Source organism: Acinonyx jubatus, chromosome A2, assembly GCF_027475565.1.
Source record: "Acinonyx jubatus isolate Ajub_Pintada_27869175 chromosome A2, VMU_Ajub_asm_v1.0, whole genome shotgun sequence".
Classification (NCBI taxonomy): domain Eukaryota; kingdom Metazoa; phylum Chordata; class Mammalia; order Carnivora; family Felidae; genus Acinonyx; species Acinonyx jubatus.
The window spans coordinates 7,951,380-7,978,196 of NC_069383.1; the positions used below are offsets into that span (position 1 = coordinate 7,951,380).

Sequence of the window (26,817 nt, forward strand, 5' to 3'; positions counted from 1 at the left end):
TTATGAATATACTGTGCATAATCTTAAAAACTATCAAATTTTGATGTTTAGACTTTTAGATTTCTTTTGTCTTTTGGCCCTGTACACTGCCAAGCACATAGTAGGTCCTCAATAAAAATGTGTTGATATATGTTAATCTAACTCTTAAAGTAGTAGACACAGGGGCGCCTGGGTGGCTCAGTCGGTTAGGTGTCCGACTTCGGCTCAGGTCATGATCTCATGGTCCGTGAGTTCAAGCCCCGCATCGGGCTCTGTGCTGACAGCTCAGAGCCTGGAGCCTGCTTTGGATTCTGTGTCTCCCTCTCTCTCTGCCCCGCCCCACCTCACGCTCTGTCTCTCTCTGTGTCTCAAAAATGAATAAAGGTTAAAAATAATTAAAAAAAAAAAAAAGATAAAGTGCACACGGAGTGAAATCAGTCCTCAGATGTGGCCTGACCCATCCCGTAGAATTACCTTTTTGAACCGTTTCTATGGCTCCAGACCAGACAGACGTGGCTTTTTAGCAGCCCTTCAATATCACTTGGATTGAGCTCATAGTAAAATAAAATTCCTGGCTTGTCTCCATAGGTTCCTTTCGACTTTACCCCCTTCCTATACGTACGCGGTTAAGAACCTGAACCCAAACCTAAATTTTAGCTCTATTTATATGCAGTGTTTTTTTCTCTCTTTTGTGTTAAGCAAAAGGTTTCGAATCTTGATTCTGTCATCCGAAGTGACAGCGACCCTGCCTGGTTCTGACTTATCTACGAATGTCCCGAATACTCCTAAGTCTTACTTCGTCAAGGAAGTGGAGTCTGTCTGAGCCGCGGGCCCACAGAGTGATGCCTCCGTGACGGTGCAGCCTGGTGACCAGCCCTCCGGAGGTGACAATAAGAGGCCCTGCGCCGTCCCCCCCGTGGCCCACGTGCTCCAAGGGCCTTCTGTCTCCCACTGCACGCACCGCAGCCTGACAGGCACCTGCACTCCAGACCGTGGCCTGCTGCTTGGCAGGAAGCAGCTCCAGGCTGGCCTGCTCTCCGGAGGGCTGAATGATCTTCTCCAACGACGTCTGAGACCCTCCACCGCCCCTCAGCTCTGCGGGATGGAGGCGGGGAGCCTCTACCAAATGCTCCTGGTGTTCCCTTCGATCGTGCAGTTTCCCTTCACCGTAGTCAACGCTTATATCAAAACCCCCCCGCGTAGCCCACTGTGCGGTTTCGGTCTCCTGACTGGGCCCAGACAGCTCCACCAGGAAAGGGGGGAGCATGTATTGAGCCACGACTGTATGCAAGGCTCGCCAGGCTGTTCACATCTTATCGACTAGACATGGGATAGGCGTCCTGTTCTTCGGTGATACGGAAAGCATCCCAAGCAGAAAGAGAGTAAGCGGCAGAGTTAGCCTTCTAGCCGGAGACTGAACCGTGAGCTACAAGCGACCGTCTCCAGAATTCGCCCAGCCACGTCCGCTAGGGGAGGGGGAGGATCAGCCGCATTTTAAATATTGACATTTGAGAGAGGAAATGCATTATTACATGAGATAAGGCAAGAAAGGCTGGACCCGAAAAGCCCAAGGCCATGTCAAACGATATCACTTCACTCGGTATTGCCAGGTGGCTGGCCGCCTCTTTTCCCAGGAGCCCTGGTGCATTGGCCATGGTTAAGTGTAATAATTTCAAGGTAATTTCTTGGGGTCCAAGTGAACTATTCTGCGGTACGTTTAGCTGGTGGTGATTTTCATGGCAGTTAAGAGGCAATAAGAGATTGTGTAATGGAGGCTCATTAAGGTTAAGGACTGTGACTCCGTGTGCCCCGGGGTGACCTCAAGGAAGCACTAATTTGTTCAACATTTCCCATTATACTGATTCGGGCTGGGGCTCCTGTCCTACGTGCTGAGCTGCGAGCTTTAACGTTCATTCAGGTATTATTTTACAATTTCGGTTCATTTGCCTGTTTAAGCCATCGTGTGAAGGAGTTTCATCGGCCGTCTTGGGGGTGAAGCGGAGGAGGCAGGGAAGGGACAGAGAAGAAAGACTGAAGCGGCATGGATGAGGTGCCACCGCGGCGACGGATGGCTGGCTCCACCCGAGAGGAAGCCACACCCTGGACCAGGGCCCCGGATGTCGCGCCTCCTTTCCTAACCCTTAGTTTTTGGTAACACGTGGAGTTAGCTCAGACACACTGAATTCAGGACATACCATCTTGATGGAGGTTTTTATTCCGCGCTGAAGCTCAAGCCTGACCATAAGGAAAGGTCAGTGCAAACAGACATCAGGGGTGACACCAATGATCGGCCCGTCTCATCCCCGAATCATCACCCTCCTCCCCACCTGAACCCCCGTGGATGTTACAGGAGAAGGAGTATGAAGAGAAGACACTGTCCCTTTCTCTCCCATCTTAACCTCGTCCCACTGGGGGGCCCGCAGACGGGTCCCTGCGGGCCGTTCACAACTGACAACTGGCCGAGAACAGGGAAGAGCAGTACTCAGCCCCGGCACCAAGGGTTCATTGACTTAAGAGACTCTTCCTGACCCCAAGCCACCTCGTTCTCGTTAATGGAGAGGACACAGTAAACTTACATGAGAGTGGGAGTCAGCAAAGTGGGGTTTTCGTGGGTCTCCCACCAGCTACAGGGCTGCAGCCTGTCCCCTCCTGTCCCCTGGCTAGAAGGTGACTCTATGACGACAGGGGACAAGCCCTTTCACCTCTCCCTCCCCGGGAGCTAGCGCCTGGCCTGTTGCAGCTTGGGAAACCTTGAGCAGGGGGCTGAACAGGCAGAGGGAACACACAGGATGTCAGAGCCCAGGACAGCACCTCGCCTTTGGACTCGTGGCTGCTTCTTTTCTGTGGATTTATCTGGTAAACCTCCCGGCCCTTTTAGGACCCACATGGAGTGGGCCTGTATCATCTCAAGTGCTCGTTTAACATTTATTAAAAGAGTCGTCACTGGCTGAGCCACACTGATGTGTCTATATCTGTGTGTGTGTGTGTGTGTGTGTGTGTGTGTGTGTGTGTGTGTGTGTTTAAGGCATGGGAACCCTAGTTTTTTTACTTCCATTAGAATTCGGTTCTTCTTGGAAAGCTCTATGAACGACCCAGTGATGGAAGGCCTCACAGTACTTTGCAGCCATCAGGTTTGGGTGCATACGCCTGACTGCATCCTTGAAGACTGCACGGAAGGAGGCGGGTTGATGGCTGATCTGTGACTCGGAATCTTTACGCTTTGGTTCCCTTCCCACTACTCCGAGGGCCTCTGGGACTGGACGCTGGCCCAGCAGTCAGTGTAGCACATTCCCAGGACCACAAACAAACGCTTCATTGTGGGGGCCAGGGTGCCAGCCTCTCCCAGCCTATGCTGTCAGGCCATGTGACCGTCCCTCCCATTCCAAGAGTGACCAGCAATGCAGACAGTAGGTGGCCATTTGGGGTGTAGACCCAGTGAGAGGGCACACTGCATTCTACCTTAGTTCGACTTTGGCCTAAAGAGCTCATAAGCCCCACTTACAGAGATACGTACAGGGAGGAAAGAGGCCAAGAAGCACTCTCCTCTGTAACCGAACCGTGGGATACGTGGGAAACAGTCCAGCTTTTAGAACTGGGTTAGTGGTGAAGGTCTGTAATGGAGCTGCCCCAGTGTGTTATGTGGCCTCCACGAATGGGGAGTTAACCGAATAACTCAGTTACCTGCAGAAACACAAGCCGGGGAGCCTTTGCCTCTTCAGGACAAGATCAGAGGGGAAGGTGGCATCTTCCTAGAACAAGGGGAGGGGACAGCGGAGCGTTCTCCCCTCCCTGTTGCCTCTCTGCTCTGACCCTACTCAACCTCTCCCAGTCCTTTGGACCCACTAAGCCCTCTCACGCATGCTTCATCAGGACTTTGTATGTGCTTGTGCGTGATATTTGCCTGGCACGACCTTCTGTTCTCCCTTCGCCAAAGACAATGAATGATTCCTTATTCTGGGATTTAGTATCTGACCACTGGCTTTTTTCTAGCCCGATGCCTCAGCACGGGGCCCTGATGAGCTGGGCTCAAACACCGTCTCCGTAGCCCCTTCTCTGAAGCCCGCATCTGGCTCTGGGATCCTTCTAACTCCAAGACGAAGCAAAGGAGACTTTGCCTCCACAGCGAGGAAAGATCCAGCTCAATCCACCAGCCCCAAGTCTTTCTAGAATGGGAAATGCCTTGTATATGGGGGCTGGGGGCTCTCTCCCAACATGAGGAGGGTAAGTGGCTGGTCTTCACCCCTTTTCTCTTGTTACCGTCCCACCCCCTCCAACACCTGGGTTGCTAGGACCTCGTTTCTCTTCTTTGGAGGGTGGCAGGGGCTGGGAACCTTGCTCGCCTTGCGAGGGTCTCTTCCAGATTTCCGCTGTGAGAGGGGAGGGGTGTTTTGCAGGAGCAGGAACAGGGCTGGGAGTCAGCTCCTGGCAATGCTGCTCAACGTGTCACAAACACTTCCGAGGTGTTTCCTCCTTCGTAAAACAAGGAGGTTGGGCCAGATATTACTTAAGGTTTCTCTGAAAATGTCTTGTTACTATGGGCCCGAGAAGCAGTGTTTTCCCAGGTCCCTGGGGCTTTTTTTTTTTTAATTTTTAATTTTTAATGTTTCTTTATCTTTGAGAGAGACAGAATCCGAAGCAGGCTCCGGGCTCTGAGCTGTCAGCACAGAACGATCCGTGAGCCCGACTTGGGGCTCCCACCCAAGAACCTTGAGATCATGACCTGAGCTGAAGTCGGACACTTAACGCACTGAGCCACCCAGGCACCCTTCAGGTCCCTGGAGCTCTGAGCGATTGCTGCTATGACTTCGCTCCCAGACATAGCGATGTGGTGTCGTTTAGCACATACCCCATGGCAGCCAATCCTAGTGAGGGCGGAGGGTGGAAAGAGCCCGGGAAGAGGGTGCTCACATTCGATTCTAAGACCCACACGTCGTAACCAGAGCCGTCTCTGCCATATGTATTCAAATATCTCAGCAAATTTGGCTCCTAATATCCAGCCTGGAGGAAATGCTTACACAAAGGTCAGGTTCAGTCGGGGTACTTTAAGGAGGGAGGGGCCTGAAGACAGCTGTGTATCGCCTCTTTCCCCACACATGTAGAGGAGGTCCCAGGGAGAGTTAGTGATTTTGTCCAAGTTCACAGACTCAAGTGGTGGCATCAGCCTTGAACCAACATTAATAAACTCATGGGAAGGTTCTCTTCCAGAAATGCTTAAGGCTGAAGAGACAAAGGATTTAAGAGACAGATCTTTCTTTGCTGTGTGGGTGCGTTATTTCTCCCTCAGAGACGTCAGGAGGCTTCACTGATGGCTTGATAAACAATTTTAAAACAAGAGGCATTATAAGTATTTATTGGTGGTGTTACTATGCTGTCATTATTATGGTAATGTAATCAGTGCAGTATCTCTGCCTCATAAGATCCAGGGCAACCGGAATTTTGTGGTATTGATGCATTAAAAGAATTAATGAATCCATTAGGTGATTTATGTTTTATATCAAAAATTCCTCAAAATTGTAAAAAGGAAAAAAAAAAAGCTTTCAAATGTTGCTCTGCTTCCCCTAGCCTAACACTCCATCTACTGGAAAAACACCGAATACTATTTAAAGCATAAATTGTTAAAAATAAACAAACAAACCAACATACTGGTTTTGTATCAGTAAATCTGTACGGTTTTTATAAGTCTAAGTGAATGAGAAGAGTAATTCTTATTTCAGAGCTGATACAGCATTTCTTTAACAGCATTAGTTTTAAAGATTTTTATGGTAGGAATGACCCAAACACTCTACAGTTGTTTTTAAAGAATCTGGTAAAACATATCTAGGTTTGTGTTTTGACTTGCACATGAGAATTCAGAAGATAAAAGTAAGGCTTTAAAAATTCATATCTGAACTAATCTCTAGTAATTATGCCTCCAAGTTTCTTCTTAGAGATCTAGTATGAGCATAGCTCATGGTTTTTATACAATTTCATGTTAATTTTTTTTAATGTTTATTTTATTTTTGAGAGAGCGCGAAAAGGGTAGAGGCAGAGAGAGAGAGGGAGACGCAGAATCCCAAGCAGGCTCCAGGCTCCGAGCTGTCAGCACAGAACCCGATGCGGGACTTGAACCCACGAAACATGAGATCATGACCTGAGCTGAAGTCAGCACTCAACTGACTGAGCCACCCAGGCGCCCCTATATAACTTCATATTTAAAATCACTTCAGTAACTGGTTAATTTCACCATTACACGTAGTGGGTAGGTTTGACAATAATTTACATAATCAGCATCAATTAAATCATTTCATACGGCATATTTTCCTGAAGGGCTCACGGCCAAACACATTTTAGTAGATTATACAATGACTTTCCAGGAATAAGGAAAAGCAAATAAATGGGTGGTAAAAGGGAGAAGACAAAGAAGAGGAGGAAAAGCAAAATTAGAAATGGTCAGTTATGAAAACAGGTCTTGACGTGTTGCTGAAAGTATATAATGCAGTGGCAAACATTTTCAATTAAGTGAAAACGATAACAAAACAAGAACGAGAACAATTATGAGAAGCGATGTAGACACGACAAATGTGATTGAGGCCATTTCTATTTTAGTCTTTTTTTTAGCCCCTGTGATCTCAATTTGTCAAGCATGCGTTTTCAGGGGTTGTTGAAATTTGGCTCCTGGTGAATTCCGGGCGAGTCATATGGGGGAGTGTTAATGAGGCCATCAATAAAAATGATGTATTAGGAAACCTCTGTCTCATGAATCTATGAAGAGTGGAACTGTTATAGTCTGGTGTGTCTGATGTTACTGGTGTCACGTTGTTTATCTGCTGAGTTGGGGACTGGTCTGTGTGGAAGTGGATGGCTTCTCTGATTGTCAAGTCCTCAACATGGCGCCCTCACGGTGACTGGTCCAGATACAAGGACTTTATTTGAAGATAAGCCCTTCACAGAAGGATACAATTGGTCAAATCTTTTAGAAGTGAGCAGGTTGGCTGCACCAGCTGGAGGCATCTGTCAGTGTGAACTACTTAAGAAGGTTACCCCTGTCCAGTGGTGCACCCATCCCATAGGCTATCCAGGGCATGGGCGAATGATTACCACAGGGTGACCTGACACCGAGGGGGGCTTCCCTGTGGGAAGAGGGAGACCCTGGGCAGAGGGCTCAAGTCACCCCCTGACCATATCTCCTTCTAGCAGTGATCTCTCTGTAAATGACAGGGCTTCTAATACCTTCTAACGCTAGGCAAGGACTTTTCATGCGATTTTATTGACCAGCCACCTTGTGAAGTGGGTCTGGAGCAAAGCTGAAGATGTACATAGAGACGTGCCCAGCTGGGTTCAAGGTGTTTCTACTCCTGTTTTGGAAATAAGACTGATAAAATAATCAGGGAGTAATAGTATAAAACAATATACGAAAACTGAGTATAAAGTATTACCCAAATTCTAAGATGTCTGGTACTGAGAATAACTGCCATCATGGTTTAATACTGAACTTTGCAGAGTGGAGGCATTTTGAAGGAAGCATGCATCGCTAGGGGGTACTGAGGTAACCAGCCTCACTGGTTCTTAGGGTGTGTTCTGGAGAGAAATGGTAAATGACAATGGAAGGTAGCAAAGGGACACTAGATTATCCAGGGCTTTAAATGCCAGGGGGTAAAGTCTGGATTTGAGCCAAGCATGGCTGAGGTTAGTTTATTCACTTATTTTTATTCTGATGTTACATCTCCCCCAACTTATTGTAGTTACCTGTAGCTACAATTTCTTTACTAGGAGGGAAAATTCGATGTTTTATGTCTGCTGAGCACCTGACTGATCTGGTCCTAGAAGTTTGGACCCTGTCTTGGGAAGAGTTGACTTCTTGTTGAACATAGTGGTGGGGAGACCTGGAGATGGGTGAGGAAGGAGGCAGGGAGCCAGGGGGAAGGAATCAGAGAGAAGAGAGCCCAGCACCGAGTGGGGTGAGGGATGTGAGAAAGCACTACAGAGGGATGATGGGTAAAGGGCCTGCTGAGGACACCAGTATCTAATGTGTAGCATTCAGCTGCCTGTTGTTCAAGACTTCATTCAATATGCTGTGTCCTGCTCATGATGGGGAGACATCTAATGGGGGCTGCTGCGGAGTATATGCTTTGAATGGCTGTATGTGTTTCTATACCACAGAAGGTGCGAGCTTCATTTTGGTGGGTGTATTGTGGCTCAGATAGAGCATCCATAGAAGAGACTAGAGATAGAGAGGACCCCTGGAAATCCTGAGGGGAGGGGGGTGGACATTGGATTTCCATCAGGGATGGAAGGTTGATGGGAATTGTGAATCAAGGCAATCCGATTAAAGGCTGGAGACTGAGTCTGATATGGTGGCTAATGAATGTATCAGTCAAGCCTATATAATAAAACCAGAAAGATCCTCTGCACACAGAAGCCCAACATACAATACTCTTGTGTTGTCACATCAAGGTGCAGGGAGGGTGACGTGTCCTGAGGACAAGGAAGCTTTCCTTTGGGACCTCTCAAATCTCATGTTCCACATCCCTCACTTTGGATGGTCCCAATATGCACCCTTTATAATAAAACTGTTATCATAAATGTAGCACCTTCCTGAGTTCCATGAGTCATTCTACCAAGCTGTTGAGCCTGAGAAATTAGTGAATTTGTAGCCAGTTGGTCAGAAATGAGGGTGGCCTGGGACCCCTGAGCTTGCAGCTGATGTCTGAGGCAAGGGCAGTCTTGTGGGGGACTGTGTTCTTAAGGTATGAATTTTGGTTCTGGAAGTCTTTGCAGAGGGTAAGCTAACAATAGGACAAGGATTAAAAATATATATGAATAGTTTAGAAGCTGTGGCAAAAATGAATGAGATTCAGACTTTAAAAAAAAACAAGGTAGAGATTCAATGGAACATTCAAAGGGCTGAATTTAGGCTCAGAACAAGCATGGCAGGGAAAAGATGCCTCACCCAAACACTGCCGATCACGTGGGTGTTCATGGAGGGTCTGTCAAGGAGTGGGCGGTGGTACCAGAGCTCAGTTCCAAAGGGTGAGACCACTCAGAATATGGATGTTTTGAAGATCAAGACAATCTGACCTTTGACTTTCTGGATGTGAAGTGTGGGAACAAGGGGGTGATATTCCAGCGATGTTCCCAGGTTTGAGACCTGAGCAGCTGGAAGGATGGGGTAGCCATCGAATCCCATTGGAAAGGCTACAGATGAGGCAGGTTGTGTGTGGGCGGCCCCCAAGGGGGTTAGACTTGGAAATATTGAGTTTGAAGGTTTGTTAGACGTCTAGTAGTTGGTTAGATGTGTGTGATGTCAGCGTGGTATGTGAATCTGGAACACGGGAAGAGGTTGGGGTTGGGATAGTGACTTGGGATGAAACCACCAAAAAGATGAATAAAAACAGGAGAGAAGAAAGGACTACAGGCTGAGCTCAGAAGTTTGCCAACTGAGGGAGGCTAGGAGGGAGAGGAACCAGTAGAGGAGACCAAGCAGCAAGGCCAGCAATGTAGGAGGAAACAAGAACACAGCAATGTCCCAAAAGTTAGGGGATCACTTGTGTGGAATATTGCCCTACAGTGGAGACATGGGGGCACTGAAAATTAAATTAGATTTAGTAGTGAGGAGGTCACCGGCCATCTTGAGGAGAGAAGTTCTAGCCAGTGGGCAAAAGCATGACTGAGAATCGGTATAAGAGAAAACAGAAGAAAAAATATTCACAATACATACATCTGGCAATGGAATTGTACACCGAACATGTAAAAACCTCTTCTAACTCAGCAATAAGAAGGCAGATCTTTCAGGCACAAGAGATGTGAACGGACGCTTCACGAAAGATTTGCCAATGGTCAATGAGCACGTGAAAAGTTGCTCAACATCAGTGGTCACAAGGGACATGAGAACTGAGGCCAAGGTGAGGTAGCCCTGCACACCTGCTTCAAATGTAATTAAAAAGACTGGCAATGGTAAACGCTGGTGAGTATGTGGGGCAACTGGAACTCTCTAGTTTTGCTGGAGGTCACATAAAATAGAAAGCAAGTTAAACAGATACGTACCAGAGAGCTGTCAACTCTACTCCCATATTTACCCCAGAGAAATTTTTAAAAATGGCATGCATATATATGCAAGTGTTCGTAACAGGTTTGTTCATAATATTCCCCAACTGGAAACGATCCACCATTTTTCACCACACAGTGAATGAACAAACAAATGATGGTATATTCATAAATGCAACACTTCCCAGCAATGACAATACAACTACAGATACAATAAGAAGAATGGATCTCAGAATCCTTACACCGAATGGAAGGAGCCAGAAATGAAAGATAACAGATGCTATGGTCCCATTCATATAAGATTATGGAACAGGTAAAATGAACACGTGGTTTTATAGAAATGGAAATAGAAATCTGATGAGTGGTTGCTCGGGGCAGTTTCGGAGGAGATCGACAACAAAGGGGTGTGAGGGAACCTTCCAGGGTGTTGGAAATGTTCTCTATTTTGGCCATGGTCTTGGTTACCTGGGTGTGCACATCAAAACTCCTCAACTGGTGTACTTCACGTGTGCACATTGCATGGCATGCGATTCACACGTCAATAACAGTGACGTAGATAGAATGGTGAGAAGCTTACCTGAAATGTGAGAATAGACCACTATCTCCAGTTTTATTGCCAAGAAAAATAAATAAATGAGGAGAGTGTGGTCAGGACAGAACTTTTTTTTTTTTAAGTTTATTTATTTATTTTTTGTGGGGGTGGGGGAGGGACAGAGAGAGGGACAGACAGAATCCCAAGCAGGCTCTGCGCTGTTAGCATACAGCCTGACAAGGGGCTCGATCCCACAAACCACGGGATCATGATCTGAGCTGAGATCAAGAGGTGGAAACTTAACTGACTGAGCCACCCAGGCGCCCTGAGGATAGGACTTTGTTTTAATGGAGAGAAATACTCATGTTTGTTTGATGATGGGAACGAGCCCATCATCAGGGGAGAAGGAAGACAGAAATGTCATAACAACGCCCTTGAGTAGGCAAGATGGGTTTTGTGGAAACATGGAGGTCTTGACTTTACACAGGCTCTCGGGCAAACTTAATTTTCCTCTCTGTTCTTTTCTGAACATTTCACAATAAACACATGTAAGCTTTTAATTAGAAAAACCTAATAGGTGGTTTTTAAATAAAGAAGAATAGAATGTTTCAAAAATGCAACAGGTTAGACACAATATGCCATCAGGAACCATTTTCATTCTAAAATCATCCTAACCAAACACTACTACTCAAGTTTGCAACATACATTGTGGTTTCTGAGGAGGAGCTTGAAGAGGATGGTGATATTTGTCTTTGTTCTAGTATCTAGGGAAGGAGGTATGGAAAGGTGTTATCACACTTAGAGATGGGGAAACTGAGGCACCACGAGCTTTGGGTCTAATCCAAGTCCATGGCATCAGTCATAAATATTCAATTTAATACACATTACCTTGTGCAAGATACCATGCTAAGTGTTGTTTGAAAGAGAATTTCCTGACTCCCTGCGAGGCTAAGACTCCCTTTCCATCTAGCTAACTCTGTGTTTGTTATTTTTAAAGAAATAAAATGGTGTTTTCTATCATTGTCATTCTCCTGACCCAGGGAGAGAATGGCTTTCCTAAGTAAATGGCATTCGTCGAGCAATGATTCTTTGCCAGGTGATGTTTTAAAATACTGAGAGAAAATTTAAATGCTGTATGTGTAATCAGACTAATGTTAAGGGCTTTACCATTCTAAACGTATGCAATGAAACAGCGTTTTCTTATTTACTGGATGGTCTGGTAGGTTTATAGGTTTGCTCAAATTGTGATTATGGAATGATTCTCATATGTGGGGTGTTTAAGTAAAGCAACCTCAGGTGCTCCGACTTTATTGATCCTTTTAATGCAGTGGCTTCAGTATTTAAATGAGTTTGAGTTTGTTTCTCTAATGGTCTTTCAATAAAGCTTAAGTTGACCTGGTTCCTTTGGTAATCATGACACTGTAATGGCAGAAAAAGACTAATAATAAAAATGAACTCATTTTCAGTGGTTGAAAAGGTTACATTTCTATTGATTTTAACTGTAATATAGTTAAAGTCCTTGATATTAAAAAAAAAACACAACTCAGTAAACACATCCTTTTCAGTACGGAGGCTGCATCGATATTACTTTGCCGGTGGGTTTTGGCAGCAATAACGATATTCAGGATGGAGTCTAAAAATTGGCATTATCAGAGGACTGATCACCACATCTTTCAAACTCTGTTCCAGGTAAAAGAGTGAGAAGGGGCATGAAGAAAATCTTTACGTACGTACGGAGGGACTTCAGAATGTGGGGTAAATGCTACGGGTCTGGTGCTCAGTCTGCCGGCTTAATGAAGGCAGGAGAGCTCGGCTTTCTGGAAACACTAATGTCTTCTAATGCTATGTTTGGAGGCTGTTCCAAGGAGTAGAAAGTGGGGAGGGATGGGAGAGTTAGCAGAGGTGGGGAGGAACGGGGCAGAGAAAAGACAAGGGGCTCACGTGTGATGTGTGAGAAGAGAATTCGCCCCTCCCATGACCCAGTTCCCCGTGTCATGCGTGTGTGTATGTGTGTGAGAAAGCTATAACAAAGCGGACCGACGTGATTCTCAGCTTTCCTCTTCCTCCTCGGTGTCCCCATCATCAAGATGGCATCTAACATTTCTTGAAGGTCGGCTCTAGGTCAGAGCCCACGTGAGGTAGTTTACACGTATTATCTCACTGAATCTGCTAACAACACTGTGGGCTGATACTCGTGTGCCCATTTTACAGTGGAGGCCACTGAGGTACCGGGAGTAAGTTACGATGCCTATGAGGATGCAGATCCTAAGAGGTACAGCCCAGAGGTCTGTGGGATTCAAAGTCGAAGCTTCTCCCCTGTGCCGGCCTGGACCCTGTGCCATCGCAAGGCTAGCCTGGCACGATGCCCCCGGTGTGGGCACAGAACATTGGGAAGGAGTGGAGAGCAGGGTCACCCCAGTGTCGCTTCCGCCGTCTGTCCGCCCCTCCCCCCACTTTTACTACATCTCCGTTTATGGATCTTCTGACTGATAAGACCCCAGCCCCCTTGGCCTCCATCTCTGGGAGCAAGACAGGTTTTCAGAGCTGGTGCAGATGCTGAAGGCCACAGGAACGTGTCAACTCTTCCTCTGCTGCTCCCCACTGCTCCCCAGTCTGCATTCGTAGCGTTCGGCTACAGGGGTTAAACCCACAAGCTCAGGATGGAAGCCACTCGCCCCGAAATATCCAGATTCTGATGTCATTTCCCGGGGGATATCAGGAGCCGGGCTGGTAGATGGGTTCATTTCTACCGTCTGCTCTCACAGTTTGACTTCTGCTGGTGGCCCTGGGTGACAGTTTCAGGAGGGACGCTTGACCGAGAGGCAGCCTTTTGCTCAGTGGGATGAAGAGAATATTCCTTCTTCTGCTTCTCCTTCCTTTAAAAAAATTTTTTTTTTTTTACATTTATTTAGTTTTTTGAGAGACATAGAGCACAAGTTGGGGAGGGGCAGAGAGAGAGAGAGAGGGAGACACAGAATTCGAAGCAGGCTCCAGGCCCCAAGCTGTCAGCACAGGGCCCAACGCGGGGCTCGAACTCACGAACCGTGAGATCTTGACCTGAGCCCAAGGCGGACGCCCAACCGACTGAGCCACGCAGGCGCCCCGCTTCTCCTTCCTTTTTGATGCCCTTCCTTGACCTTCACTTGTGAACTACCGGCCGGGACCCTCTCTACCCACCAAGTTTCTGTGCTGCCGTCCCCTCCAACATTTGGAGCAGAGTTTTTCGTGTCAGACACGTTAGGATGGGTGCTGGCTTGTTCTTTCTGTCCATCACGTGGCGGCCGAGGGGAGAATGCGCATCAGACATGCCCCAGAAATAAGAAGAATCAACCGGGCGCACGGTGGGGCTCACAACCCTTGTTCCTTACACACTCGGCTCATTCGTACGCTCAGTCACTCAGCAAACCCCTCCTGGGCCTCTCCAGGGTCAGAGGCTCAGGGGCACAGCCGTGACATGGTGCAAACAGGAGCAAAATCCCTGGGTTGTACCCTCTGAACACGACGGCACGCTTCCGTTTGTGGGAGCAACACCGCTGCCATCCGGGATTTCATAGCAGAGACTAATGACCCGCGCTCGCACCCAGGACGCTGGAGCCTTTGTAGAAACTGGCCTCCGAGCTCCTTCCCCAAGTTCAGCACTGGTTGTGGCTCATGACCGCTAGAGGGCATCTTAACACAGGCTCAGCGCCCGCGGCAGGCCCCACCGTCCACCAAAATCTCTCGCTCACGCCCCGGGGTGGGGGGGGGCTCTCTTCCCTCTCCTGAGCCGGGGGCGGCCGCCGCGGAGCCCTTGGGAACCTCAGACCGCACGACGAGATGCATTTGTTTTTCAGAAAGGAGACACACTTCCGGGAGATAAAAACCTGCGACCCGTGCACGGGGAAACAACGAGCTCAGCCTATTGTACTGAAAAGTAGCTTCGAGAATCACAATCCTGGAGAGTGATTTCGGCGCCCTGCAGACGGATGCAACAATACGATGCCTCCCAGACTGGACTTGAGTCGGCCCGCCAGACAAAAGAGAAATCCAGGAACCGCATCTTCTTTCTTGGGGGATGATTTATGTACTTGGTGGGCTTGGTGGGGGAGGGAGACGAAGTCTCCTCCAGCCTTGGGTTGACAAGCGTTGCTGCGTTCTGGAGAAGGAGAGAAGACTGACATCGCAAGCCCTACACCACCTCAGAAATTGCATTGCAACCGCTTTCCCGCTGAGCTGTAAGAAATGGAAAGCGAAGTAAACACATTTTTTTCTGGAGCGCAGGAGTGGAGGTCCTGTCTAGCCCCGGAGTGCATAATTCATTTGCAGATGAAATTGCTTTGGAGAAGAAATGAAAAACTTGAAAGTGTTGACATATTCATTATGAGTCTTTTTCTGTTTCAGATCAGATGAGCTGGATGGGTTGAACTCACTATTTTTTTTTCCCTTCCTCTGTGTAACTTTTATGGATTGCAAAAGAGCAAATACTGAATCCCTGCAGTAGAAAATAAGATTATGTGGTCCCTGTGTACCCCCTTCCCCCTGCCCCCCGAAAACCTTGAAGGAACAGCTCAGATACCTCTGTGAGTCTCTTCTGATCTACTCCCTCCCACCCCCGGGATGATCAATTTCCCCCTTTTTCTGAGCTTCCTCCGCAGGAGCTTATGCTTCAATTGGCCCTTGGTTCATGTCTGTGTGATTGATGGCCTTTTCTGCTGGACTGTGGCTCAGGGAGGCAGAAGCACATGTGCCCACTGGGAACACTCGTACTTACTCCCTGGGTTGAACTGCAAACCAGAACGGGAGCCTTGATCCTCTAGGCCCTGTTGATAATGACCTGACAGCTGCTTTCTTACCAGTTTTGCTTTTAAGAAAGAGGAGGGAACTGGGAAGGAAGCACTTGCTGGACAACAGACTACGCTTGAGGTTTTCATTGAATGCACACACTCCCATTAAGCTAGGCAGCCTTATTCCCATTTCACAGATGAGGAAACAGAGTTCCATCGCTTGCCAGAGAACACGGTGCTACGAAATGGACGAGCTTGGCAAGAAGGCCTCCTTTTTATTCATGTCTTAGTAACAGCCTCTGAATGTGGCAATCCCAGTCCACGGGGGTCTCTGCTTAGACCCACACCCTCCCCGAAGGGAAGTCTTGCCCTTACGTGCCATGTCCTTGTTACCGGCCCCAACTGCTACTCCCCTCTGCTGCTACATCGCCTTTCTCGTACTTGCACGCTGTTGGAGAGGCCAACTCGTTAAAGTCTCTTCTGGACGAGAAGGAGGTAGACTAGGTTCCTCCTCTCTGCAGAAATGATATGACTGTGAACACAGCTCTTCTCTCCTCCCGGGACAGAAGCCCCTTGAGGGTAAAAGACGTGCTTTGTCCTCAAGTTCGTTTTGAATGAAGTCGGGCTACTTTGGGGTTGCCCTTCACATTAGCGAGTAGCCTCACGGATGGTGTTGATGACCAGCTGACTTCATCGACGTCAGGAGTGTTTGCTCTTCGGAACTTTCCTGTCATGTGGTGGACATGCGTAAGAGAGTAACGCCAACTGGACGTCACTGTGTGATGTTCTTGGCGATCCTCAGATGGTTTTCAGTATACGAAAAGTGCCTTGTTGATGGAATAGTCCGGCACCATCTTGAGAACACTCCCCTTCAGCAGAATCTTCATCATACATCCTCAACTGCATCCTTAAATCCAGTGCTCACCCCTCTACGTATAGAGACAGTCTCCGTTAGAGGCCGCGAGTTGCTCTGAAGGCACCGGCAGGGGCAGGAATCGGAGGTCCTGAGAACTGGGCATCTTCTCCTTATGGGAGACACTTCACCAAAGAGTCCTACTCTTTATTTATTTTTTAATGTTTATTTTTGAGAGAGAGAGAGAGAGACAGAGCATGAGCGGGGGAGGGTCAGAGAGAGACGGAGACAGAGAATCCAAAACAGGCTCCAGGCTCCGAGCTGTCAGCACAGAGCCTGACTCAGGGCTCGAGCCCACAAACCGCGAGATCATGCCCCGTGCTGAAGCCAGACGCTCAACTGACTCAGCCACCCAGGCGCCCCCCGCGACCCCCCCCAACAGTCCTACTCTCTATTCTGAACTAAATAAGGAAAATGTGTTGAAACACCTTTCCAAGGGCCAAGGACTCCTCTAGCCCCCGCCCCAAACCAAATTATAAAAAGCTAATGAGGTCATGAGGTTTTTGATGTGTGACTCAGTTGTGCATAGGCTCCTCTGGAAACACCGAAAACAAAACAAAACTAAAACAAACTCTGAGTCACACACAGGCCAAATGAAAGGGCAACTTTCCAGTGTATCTATCCCTCTCTCTTCTCTTCCCAGATATCGTCTATGGAATGAAACCACTGTAATGATATCACTAACTAATAAAATATTGACCTCTGCCCTCCACCAAATTAAACATAAGTCAGTGTTCCACTGAAGTGGAAAGTGAAGTAAGTCATATATTTGCCAGACTCCCAACAGAGAGCGACTGGATGGCTAATGGCGCTTCTGGGAGGGAAGGACCGGGGGACTTTGCAGGTTCCTCATCATTCCTGCTGACACCCCCTTCTGTCGAGCGTGCCGGTGGTGTGAAGATTCTGCACATCCAAGGCTGTGAGTTCATCAGGCCGAGGACATAAACACTAAATAAGCCAAAGGCAAGAAGTTACAGTAAATGTAACTTCAAGAGCGGGGCCCTACGCTAGCTGGGTCAACTTCCTTTATTTGTTCTGACATCCCCCCAAAAGATTTCAGGTTTCCAAACAGCAGGATTTTCTTTACTAAAGGCTTGAACAGCCGCGGACGTTCACATTTTCAGGAGTGTTTACATCCGTATACTTTTGAGGACTGTTCTCTATTCTCAGAAAGTTCAAGGGTAAAAAGGCACACGTTTTTAAGCGACTTATCTCAGCAGTGGGGTCTAAGTCCAGTCCAGGCTCCACGTTACCAAAGGAAAGGACACTATGATGTAAGTACACGAGGTAATGTTCACACCAACTTGAAGAACTGATCTGGAATTCTTCATGTGGCACCAGAACACTGGTCCTGAAGTTGGGCTGCTGAATTCTTTGTCACACAGGACCGTTATGGTTTTATGGTCCTCCAAGTGGGTCATTGAGTTACTTCTCATTTTACGGCTAATAAAACTGCTCTAAAATTTTTTTGTTGTTGTTTTTGCCATCTACTTGATTGATAGATGGATTGATTTTCCCCTATAAAAAGCTGTATATGATGAATATATCCAACTTGATGAGTCTGGAGACAAGCATACATCTGTGAAACCACAACCCCAATCTATAAATTCTTGTAGTTATAGCAGCTAAGGTAGCCCGAGCTAAGGCAGAAGTCGGTGTGGCCATAACAGAAAGCTAAGCTCGGGAGCATTAGCACAAGAATGGACGTCAGAGGCTGGAAAGATGGAAAACAATGATATGAGATAAAATAGTGTTTAAGACGGTCACCTCATGTAACCCGGAAGGCAGACTTAAGTGCCTGTGACCTGTAGCTCTGGGAAAAGTGTTTCAAAAGAGCCAGAACGGTCCTGGGTATCAGTTGTTTCCTGCTGCCTAAGTCAAAGACGAGGTGGGTTCAGAACAGAATTGGCTGCTTTCCAAACATCAGTGAAAGGGAATAGACAAAAGTGCAAAACTTTAGAGGCTTGCATCAGGGAATAAGAAATCAACTGCAAGGAGATTTGACCAACAAAGGCACATTTGGGTTCCTCCGCTCCGCAAACTGGCTTAGCTCCGTGGGTGAAGGTAAAACCTGGAGTCTCAACTGCCCGCCCATGCCTTTTGTTTCAGACGGCCACAAGAGAGCTGTCGTGACCTTGAGAGAGAGGCATGGGAGCAAATGAGTACATATGTCCAAGCTTTATGTCCAGGAAAGGATGTAGGGTTTACTACTGGCACATGAAACTGACAGGAGGCAAACAGATCGGAAGCCGGCTCAGGTTTTAGAGGAATCGTATTGGCAAAGGAACCAATACAGTTGTTCTACAACAGACTCGTAAGTGTAAAACAGCCCTCAGCGCGACTGACGCTTGCAGGGCATGGACCCTCGAGGACCCTTCCCTTGCAGGAAATGCAATGCTTCAATGCACGCATTATCTGCAACCCTCAATTCAGAGGTGGCCACCGCCGATGATGGACGAGGCAGAGTGTCCCAGAGGACAGAGCCATGGAGGGCCACACAAATAATGGACAGAGATTTGGTTTAGTCAAGAACTACTTCCAATGCCAAAGGGATGGGAGGGGAGGGACAGTGGGGGCGGGTCCTTAGAGCACCTGCCTAGCACAATTCCATCACTACGAGGGGCCACAGGACTTTGCTTTTCTAAAACTATAGAAGACAGACTTCCATTGGGTTAAACCACTGAGACTTTAGGGTTAATTTGCAGTGGCAACTGGTGCTGCCCTAACATTTGTATCTTTTTCTCTGTCCCTAGCATTTAGCATACACTGTTGCCCTTGAATATACTTCTCTGACCCTTTTTAGGATGCATATTCAATATGTAGCTCCAGGGATGAGCACTGGGTGTTGTATGGAAACCAATTTGACAATAAATTTCATATATTGAAAAAAAAATGTAGCTCCACTGTCAGCTGCTTTTTACATAATTTGGTTGAAGTTCTGATTAACAGCACTCAAAAATGAGCATCTTTATTTTATTTTAAAAGTGATTTTTTTTGGGGGGGGAACATTTATTTTGAAAATTCCTGATGAAAACAACTGAAGTCACATGCTCTCTGCGGCACAAAAATTTCGGGACCTAATCATCGTTTGCTCTTGAGGACTTGGGAGTTATTTTTTAAAGAAAGTCCTTAATTTTCCTGGTGGGAGAAATCTGTTAGCCTCTTCTTGGCAAAGATGGGATGGCCCTCCAGTTAGATGAAAGCCAAAATGAACATGACATCCTTACCATCTGTTCATTTGGTTTGTGGAGAATACAGACTCTGAGTATCTATGCCAGAGAATATATCCCTGAGCTCTGTCTCTATTGTCTAACTTCCATCAAAGCTCCCAAATATGTGATAGTTATTTTAAGAACAGGGAGTTTATTCATTTTTTTTGGAGCTAGTTTGACCCCTGGGATCAGGCCAGAGTATCATATAGGCCCCTTGCCCCCTTCGTGGGCCCGTCACCCCCTCCACCCCCGGAACTGTTTGCACCAAAATCCGTTTTTAAGTTATGCTCATCGAGTGATGCTACATCAAACAGCCCTGTGAAAAACACATCTGTTGCAGGAATGCTGCTGAAGGCCTTGCCCACTGCCTTCCTCAGGGCTCACTATCTAAGGAGGAGGACCCAGGGCCTCGATTATCACTGCATTAAAGAAAAAAAAAAAACAAACCCTGAAGAGAGAGAGCAAAATGCCAAAATTTGTAGCGTTTGGCTGATAGACACAGAGGCGCGTGTTTTATTAGTCTCTGTGGTTGTGCATACTTTTGAACTATTTTGTAACAGTAATAATAACTATTGTTATTGTTATAAACCCACTCAGTTTCTTACCGGCCAGAGGTAGCTGCCAGGCTACCTCACGGAACCACGTGCTCATGACCCGAGCCGAAACCAAGAGTCGGATGCTTAACCTACTGAGCCACCCAGGCACCCCTGGAGCAGCTTTTTATGCCAGTAAATATAACCCATGACATGTAAATATATGTATGTGTGTGTATGTGTATATATATATATATATATATATATATATATACATATGTGTATATACATATATACATATACATATACACATATGTATATGTATATGTATATATATATATATATATATATATATACACATATGTATATACTTTTGTGACATGCTTCAATCCTCTATTTTGTTGTACAGACTGCCTGTGAACCACCTTACCTCCCTCATGGAACGGGATGAGGGATGAAAAGAAGGGGAGGAAGGAGAGACAAAGCCGTGGACATCAGAAAGGAAGGCAAGCGAGAAGAAAGGCTTTGTAACACAAGACTTTGAAATTATTCCTTGTAATGTTTTCAGTTCTTGGGTTCCTCTAATTGGCATGCATTTTCATCACCTACAGTACTTTTTCAGGTGCTCTCTGCCTGCCCGGGGTTTGTTTTACATCTTGACTGGCCGTAAGCCTTCAGCTATTATCCCTGGTGCAACTGTGAGTTTTCGTAAATGATGCCACTTGAGGGTTGTCACGGGTTCTGCTCACTCCCGGGTCTGATGACTCCTCGAGTCAGCTCCTCATTATCTATGTAGAGATGGGGCACTTTGTGTTCTGGTAGCAAATGTTTCATCCAAGGTCAATTTCCCTCCAGGGCTCAGCACCATTTCAGACAGTATGTGCTCAGGGAATGCAAATTAATTTAATGTTAGCTTTAGCCAAACCCAGCTAGGAAAGCAAACCTGCTTTTAAAAACACCATAAACACTGATAAACATCATTGGAATTATGTGCTGTTTGTGCGTGTGTGAACGTATAAAATTTCGCCTTAATTCCAAAGGCATAGCGTTTTTATATTCCTGTTTGAATTAGCCTTAGTTTTGTTCTTTGATGAGAAGTGCGTTTTAATTTGAAATTATTCAAATATCTTTGTCATTATATTCTGTTACAACTGGGGGCTCTCAAAATGGGTTGAAGTTACTTGGGTTGCATGTTTTTCTTTGATTATAAAAATGCAACGCGTACCAAAAGCACGCAGCACATGCTTACAAGAGAAAACGAGGAAATACAGAAAACTCTAGAGGAAATGAAACCATTTGTAATCCCTTCATACAGAAATGATCATGATGAACATTTTCCTATAGCTCTCCGACACTTTCTTAAGGTTGCAGAAGTTCTCAAGGTGGATTTGTAGACCGCTTCCAGAAAAACAAAAACAAAAACAAAAACAAAAAGAAAGAAGGTATTTTCTAGCGATCTAAAGGTATCCTTGGATTTACTAGCATGGTCCATGAGGCCTCCCTGTCTGACCTACTTTTCTTTAAGGAGAAGCCATATCTTCTTTTTTTTTTTTCTGGCCATCATCCTAAACTTTATGTTCCATCAGAGCTGGGCTGGAGAGACTGGGCTGAGAAAGACCAGAGCACTCAGGGACCACAAGGTCTTGCCTAGTTGAGTTCAAGTGCATTGGGGCATCTGGCTTTCTAAACACATCCAGAAGTCTCAGTGCTATTGCCTTGCCCTACGTGCCAGGAAGAGGGAGTGGAGGGGTCCCCGTCACCCTGATTACACGTCTATGCTGTTCCTACCCTCGAAGTGTTGTGTGGCCAATGTTTTCACACCTCTTAGGTCTCTTTTTCTTTCTGGAACTGGGCTCCTATTCTTTTTTTTTTAATGTTTATTTATTTTCGAGGGAGAGGGAGAGACAGAGCGTGAGCAGGGGAGGACAGACAGAGAGGGAGACCAGATCTGAAGCAGGCTCCAGGCTCTGAGCTGTCAGCACAGAGCCTGACGCGGGGCTCGAACTCCCGAACCGCGACATCATGACCTGAGAGGAAGCCGGACGCTTAACCGACTGAGCCACCCAGGTGCCCCTGCAGCTTCTGATATGAGCCAGGCACTGAGCTCACCTTTTTGACACATACTTGATGGATCGTACAGTAAACTGTAACTGCACGTTGTCATTTTCCTAGGAAAGACCCGTCCTTAAAACACCCTCCAGCATTTACTGCTAAAGGCCAAGCATAAACTCCATATCAAGTTATGAGTTTGACATCCACCACTGCTCAGAAAGACACAGGGCTGGTCGTGCCTTTTCTCTGCAGCCTGAACTTCCCCCAGCAACCAGCTGGATCTGAATGCGGTCTGAGTGGCGGCTAAGCCCCTGCCAAATGACACTCCACTCTGCTGACAAAACAGTGTCCCCCTGTGGTTCTTCTTCCTGACAGGTATCTATTTTGAACTCCTTCTAGAGAATGCAGTGACAGTTCCCATCCTTGATCTTTCTGGCTTCGTTCCCAGGGAGACCTCCTCATGCTATGTTTTATTCATGGTGTCTCCCAGGCTGGTTTCTCCATTGTTAAAAATCAGTGGTGGGGGCAGGGACAATCAATGAACCTGAAATAAAATTTGACTGTCGTAACAACACCATCCCTTTGTGTGTTCAGAGCCAACAACCAGAGTCTGAGATTTTGGGGAAGGTCTGTGTTTTGAAGATTTTTAAGGCAAAGCATCCAAAGAAGAAGAAGAAGAAGAAAACAACAACAACAACCAACGTTATTCATATTGTGTCAGAGTAGTGAAGGAAGTAGGTCAGATAAACTGAAATAACCTTCGCTGGGAAACATGATGAGCTTCAGGCATCTGACAACATGGAGAAAAACGATGGCATGATAGATAAAAACAGGAGACTGATAGATGTGTGAGTCTGAGAGTTTCAAAGAATATACATAGCAAACATTTCTTCTACCTCCTCCCTAAGAAATGTCTGCGCCATCAACTCTGTCACTGACTCTCCTTTAATAAACGACATTTCTTTCTCCCTCGCTAGTTAGGGGTTTGTAGGAGAAGGTATAGTACGGGTCTCTTCCGCCTGCCCCAACCACCCAAAACGAAACCAGCATCCACGTAGAACAGCGCGTAGAGATTATAATACTCTAAGACGTACAGCTGACACGGACGCACATGGATACCTTGAGAATTATGGTCCTCTCGTGACGGGTGATGTTGACACTGTGGGGCTGTCCATTGGCCATGTTCCTGTGGTCTACATCAATGTTATATGGCTGTCTGGTTCCGCCCAGGTTGTACTGAATCTGTAGGCTTCCTATATAAGGAAAAGAAAAAAACTCTGTAAGTTCTGGCGTCAGGTGTCACTTTCAGGTCACTTCCTCTCAGATTTGCACCCTTCGCTGTCCTCCAGTTTCACTTCCGTTCTGAGTTCTGACACACCAGCTCAGTGGTACACCGGACCATAAGGGTTGAGGGCACCAGCCGCATGAGAGTTTACCAGTCTCACAACAGTGAGCTCTCAGGGACCGTCATCTCAAAGTTGAAGCAGCAAATGTTGTAAATGATCCAATCTGGAACTGTGCCTGGGAAGGAGAATGAGAACGTATACAATATAGGACCGTGGAGACGCCTGTAGACTGACAAAGCACTACGTGAAATACAACGTGAGCGCAGGACGCAGGGATGGGCTCACGCCATCGGCGAAGTGTGACATTTGGCATATAAAAGAATCATGAGCATACAATATTAAAAATAAAAATAATTTACGAAAGATAACCATGTGGGATATTGGGGGGCTTCGCTGAGACCAAGAAAACGAAGCGATGCGTTTTATTCTAGGTTAGGGATGGCATTCCGAATGCAAATGAAATGAAATGAAATGAAATGAAATGAAATGAAATGATGGCATTCTGAACGCAAATCAAAGGAAAGATGGGCTTCCCGGGCCCCCAAGCCTTACTCCTCCTAAGTTCTGGCTCATTTCACCTCAACACGTTATTCTTTTCTCCTCTCCGTCTTGCTTCTCCCCGGTGATGACAGACAATATTCAAAAAGAGAAATATAGTATTCTAGATCCTGCTGTTAATTAATCCACACCGCAAACATAACTTGTATTTACTTATGATTTTTACAGGCATCAATTTTTTATCTCATTTTTAACTCAAATTGGAATCTTCACATTAGTAGCTTTCGACATCCCATCGCTTAAAGACAGGGCCGGCAATCTGGCCAGAGTGACCAGCTGTAAATCATCTCACAGGGTCTTTGTGACCTACCAGAGGAACAAAACTGATACCCTGATCTTTAAGTTGTGAAATAAAACATGATGATGAAAACTTAGAAAGTAAACAGCAAGAAGAAAATAAATAACGGAAAGTCACCGGAAATTCCACCATCCAGGGATAGCTACTCTAAATATTTTGCGGTATCTTTTCGCAGAAATCGATCATGCCCTTCCATATCCATATGTTCATACATAAGTGCAATAGTTTCTAAACACTGCCCTCCCTTATTTAGGCATCGTAGCATTACAGGTGTCGTTTAAATACTGCACTGTGTTCCTGGGACTGAAAGCAGCATTCATTAGATTAATTGAGAATTAATTGTATTTCCTAATTTTGCCTCCTGGTCCAATTTGACAAACCTTCCGTAGTTCTACGTTTTACCTTAGTATTTTATCCTAGGTTTGTTTGCTTTGAGCGTTTCAACCAAGCTGTTGATTTTCACCTCCTAAGCGTGTTTCACTCGCTCTCTCCATCTCGGGGAAGCACAAGCACCTCCTGGCACCGGAGTGCCCTGTGTGGACCCTAGAGGAGCCTTCTTCCTGGCCAATGCAGATGAGCTGACCTGTCTCTGTGCCTTGGTGCTGGCCACGTGACATCAGGGACCCGACGGCCACCACCTGGACTTCACCTGCATCGTCTTCTAACTGCATCACCTGATCTGAATCAGTTTCTCCTTTTTTAAAAAAAATGTTTTTTAAATGCTTATTTATTATTGAGAGCTAGACAGAGACAGAGCATGAGCAGGGGAGGGACAGAGAGAGAAGGAGACACAGATTCCGAAGCAGGCTCCAGGCTCCGAGCCATCAGAGCTCGACGCGGGGCTGGAACTCACAGACCGCGAGATCATGACCTGAGCCGAAGTCGGACGCTCAACCGACTGAGCCCCCCAGGAGCCCTGTGAACCAGTTTCTCCTTAACAATGAGCCCTCCTGGCCTCACTTCATTGTGAGGTGGGTCCTCTCTTTCTCCGTGCTTCCTCTCCCTACCAATCCCAGGAAAGGAGAGGTCTTACTGGCACTTCGAACACAACATATGCAAAACCAGACGTTGATCTTCGCCCCCTCCTCCTCAAAGTATCCCACCTCCATTTTCCACCTACTTCAGGTTATTTAAACTTGAGGTTATTATCAAAAGCCCTGCTCTCCCTCTTCCCACTATATTAAACGCAAGATCTGTCAGCAAATCTCCTTGGCTCTATCTTTATTACTTTTTATTATTCTTTTTAGTGTTTACTTATTTATTTTGAGAGAGAGAGAGAGAGAGAGAGAGAGAGAGAGAGAGAGAGAGATCAGGGGAGGGGCAGAGAGAGAGAATTCCAAGCAGGCTCCACACCGTCTGCACAGCACCTGACGCGGGGCTCGAACTCATGAACTGTGAGATAAGGACGTGAGCCGAAATCAAGGGTCGGACGCTCTGCTGACTGAGCCACCCAGGCGCCCTGGCTCTATCTTTAAAATACACCCCGACACTTATTTTTCATCACCTCCGTTTCCACTCCCTGGACCACACCACCAGCATCATTTGCCTGGATTACGGTACTCACCTGCATTCTAACAAACCTCCCTGCTTCCACCATTCCTCCACCTGTCCTACCCCAACCGGGCTCTGCCCCCACTGACCCAGGCCCTTCTGAGAGGGCAGTCAGAGGTATCCTCTGCTCAGGACCCTCCATGGGTTCCAATCTCACTCAAAGTAAAAAACCAGTCTTCATCATGGCTCACCAGGCCCTGCATGGGCCTTCTCCTATAAGATCGAAGATAATCTCTTATTCTCCTCTTTGCTACTCCTCACCAGTCCACATTAGCCTCCTTGCTATTTCCTCAGAAGCCAGCATGTTCCTGCCTCAGGACCCTTGCGCTGGCTGGCTCTTCTGTCCCGGATGCTCACTCATTCCCAGTTATCTGCATGGCTGACCCCTCCCCCCCTTTAGGTCTTTGCTCACATGTTGCCTTCTCAGTGATTATTTCTGTGAGTTCCTCATTAAAAGAAGAATTTACCCACTTCTTTTCCTTGGGCAGGCCTTCCCTTTTCTGCCTTAGTTTTTCCTCATGAGAGTAAGAATCTTTGTTTCTATTCTCTATACTTTCTTCCCAATTTCCAGAATAACATCTGATACTTAGTAGGTGCTGAAAAAATGTTTGCTGAATGAATGAATGATGGTCTCCCTACTTCTGTGTTTTTTTCTTTTGCAGAGAGATTTCTTCAAAATGCATAAATGAGGGTCACCTGGGTGGCTCAGACAGTTGGGCATCTGACTCTTTATTTCGGCTCAGGTCATGATCTCTTGGTTTGTGGGATCGAGCCCCATGTCAGGCTCTGTGCTGACAGGGCTGAGCCTGCTCGGGATCCTCTCGTTCCCTCTCTGCCTCTCCCCTGCTTGTGCTGTCTCTCAAAATAAATAAATAAACATTTTGAAAAATGCATAATTGAGGGGTGCCTGGGTGGCTCATTTGATTAAGCATCTGACTCTTGGTCTCAGCTCAGGTCTTGATCTCAGGGTCATGAGTTCAAGCCCTGAGTTCAAGCCCTACTTAGAAAAAACCAAACACAAACAAAAACAAAGTGCATCACGGACTGTTTCACTGGT

General features: G+C 46.6%; 1 protein-coding gene across 2 annotated transcripts in view; it reads right to left on the bottom strand.

Annotated features, from left to right (window-relative positions):
• Positions 1-26,817, bottom strand: part of CNTNAP2 (contactin associated protein 2) — a 1,948,817-nt gene that overhangs the window by 124,203 nt on the left and 1,797,797 nt on the right. For both annotated transcript variants that reach the window (XM_027075690.2, XM_053217934.1), the window contains one exon: positions 23,127-23,260. In XM_027075690.2, coding sequence (XP_026931491.1) covers positions 23,127-23,260 — 134 coding nt within the window. The remainder of the gene's footprint in view (positions 1-23,126; positions 23,261-26,817) is intronic.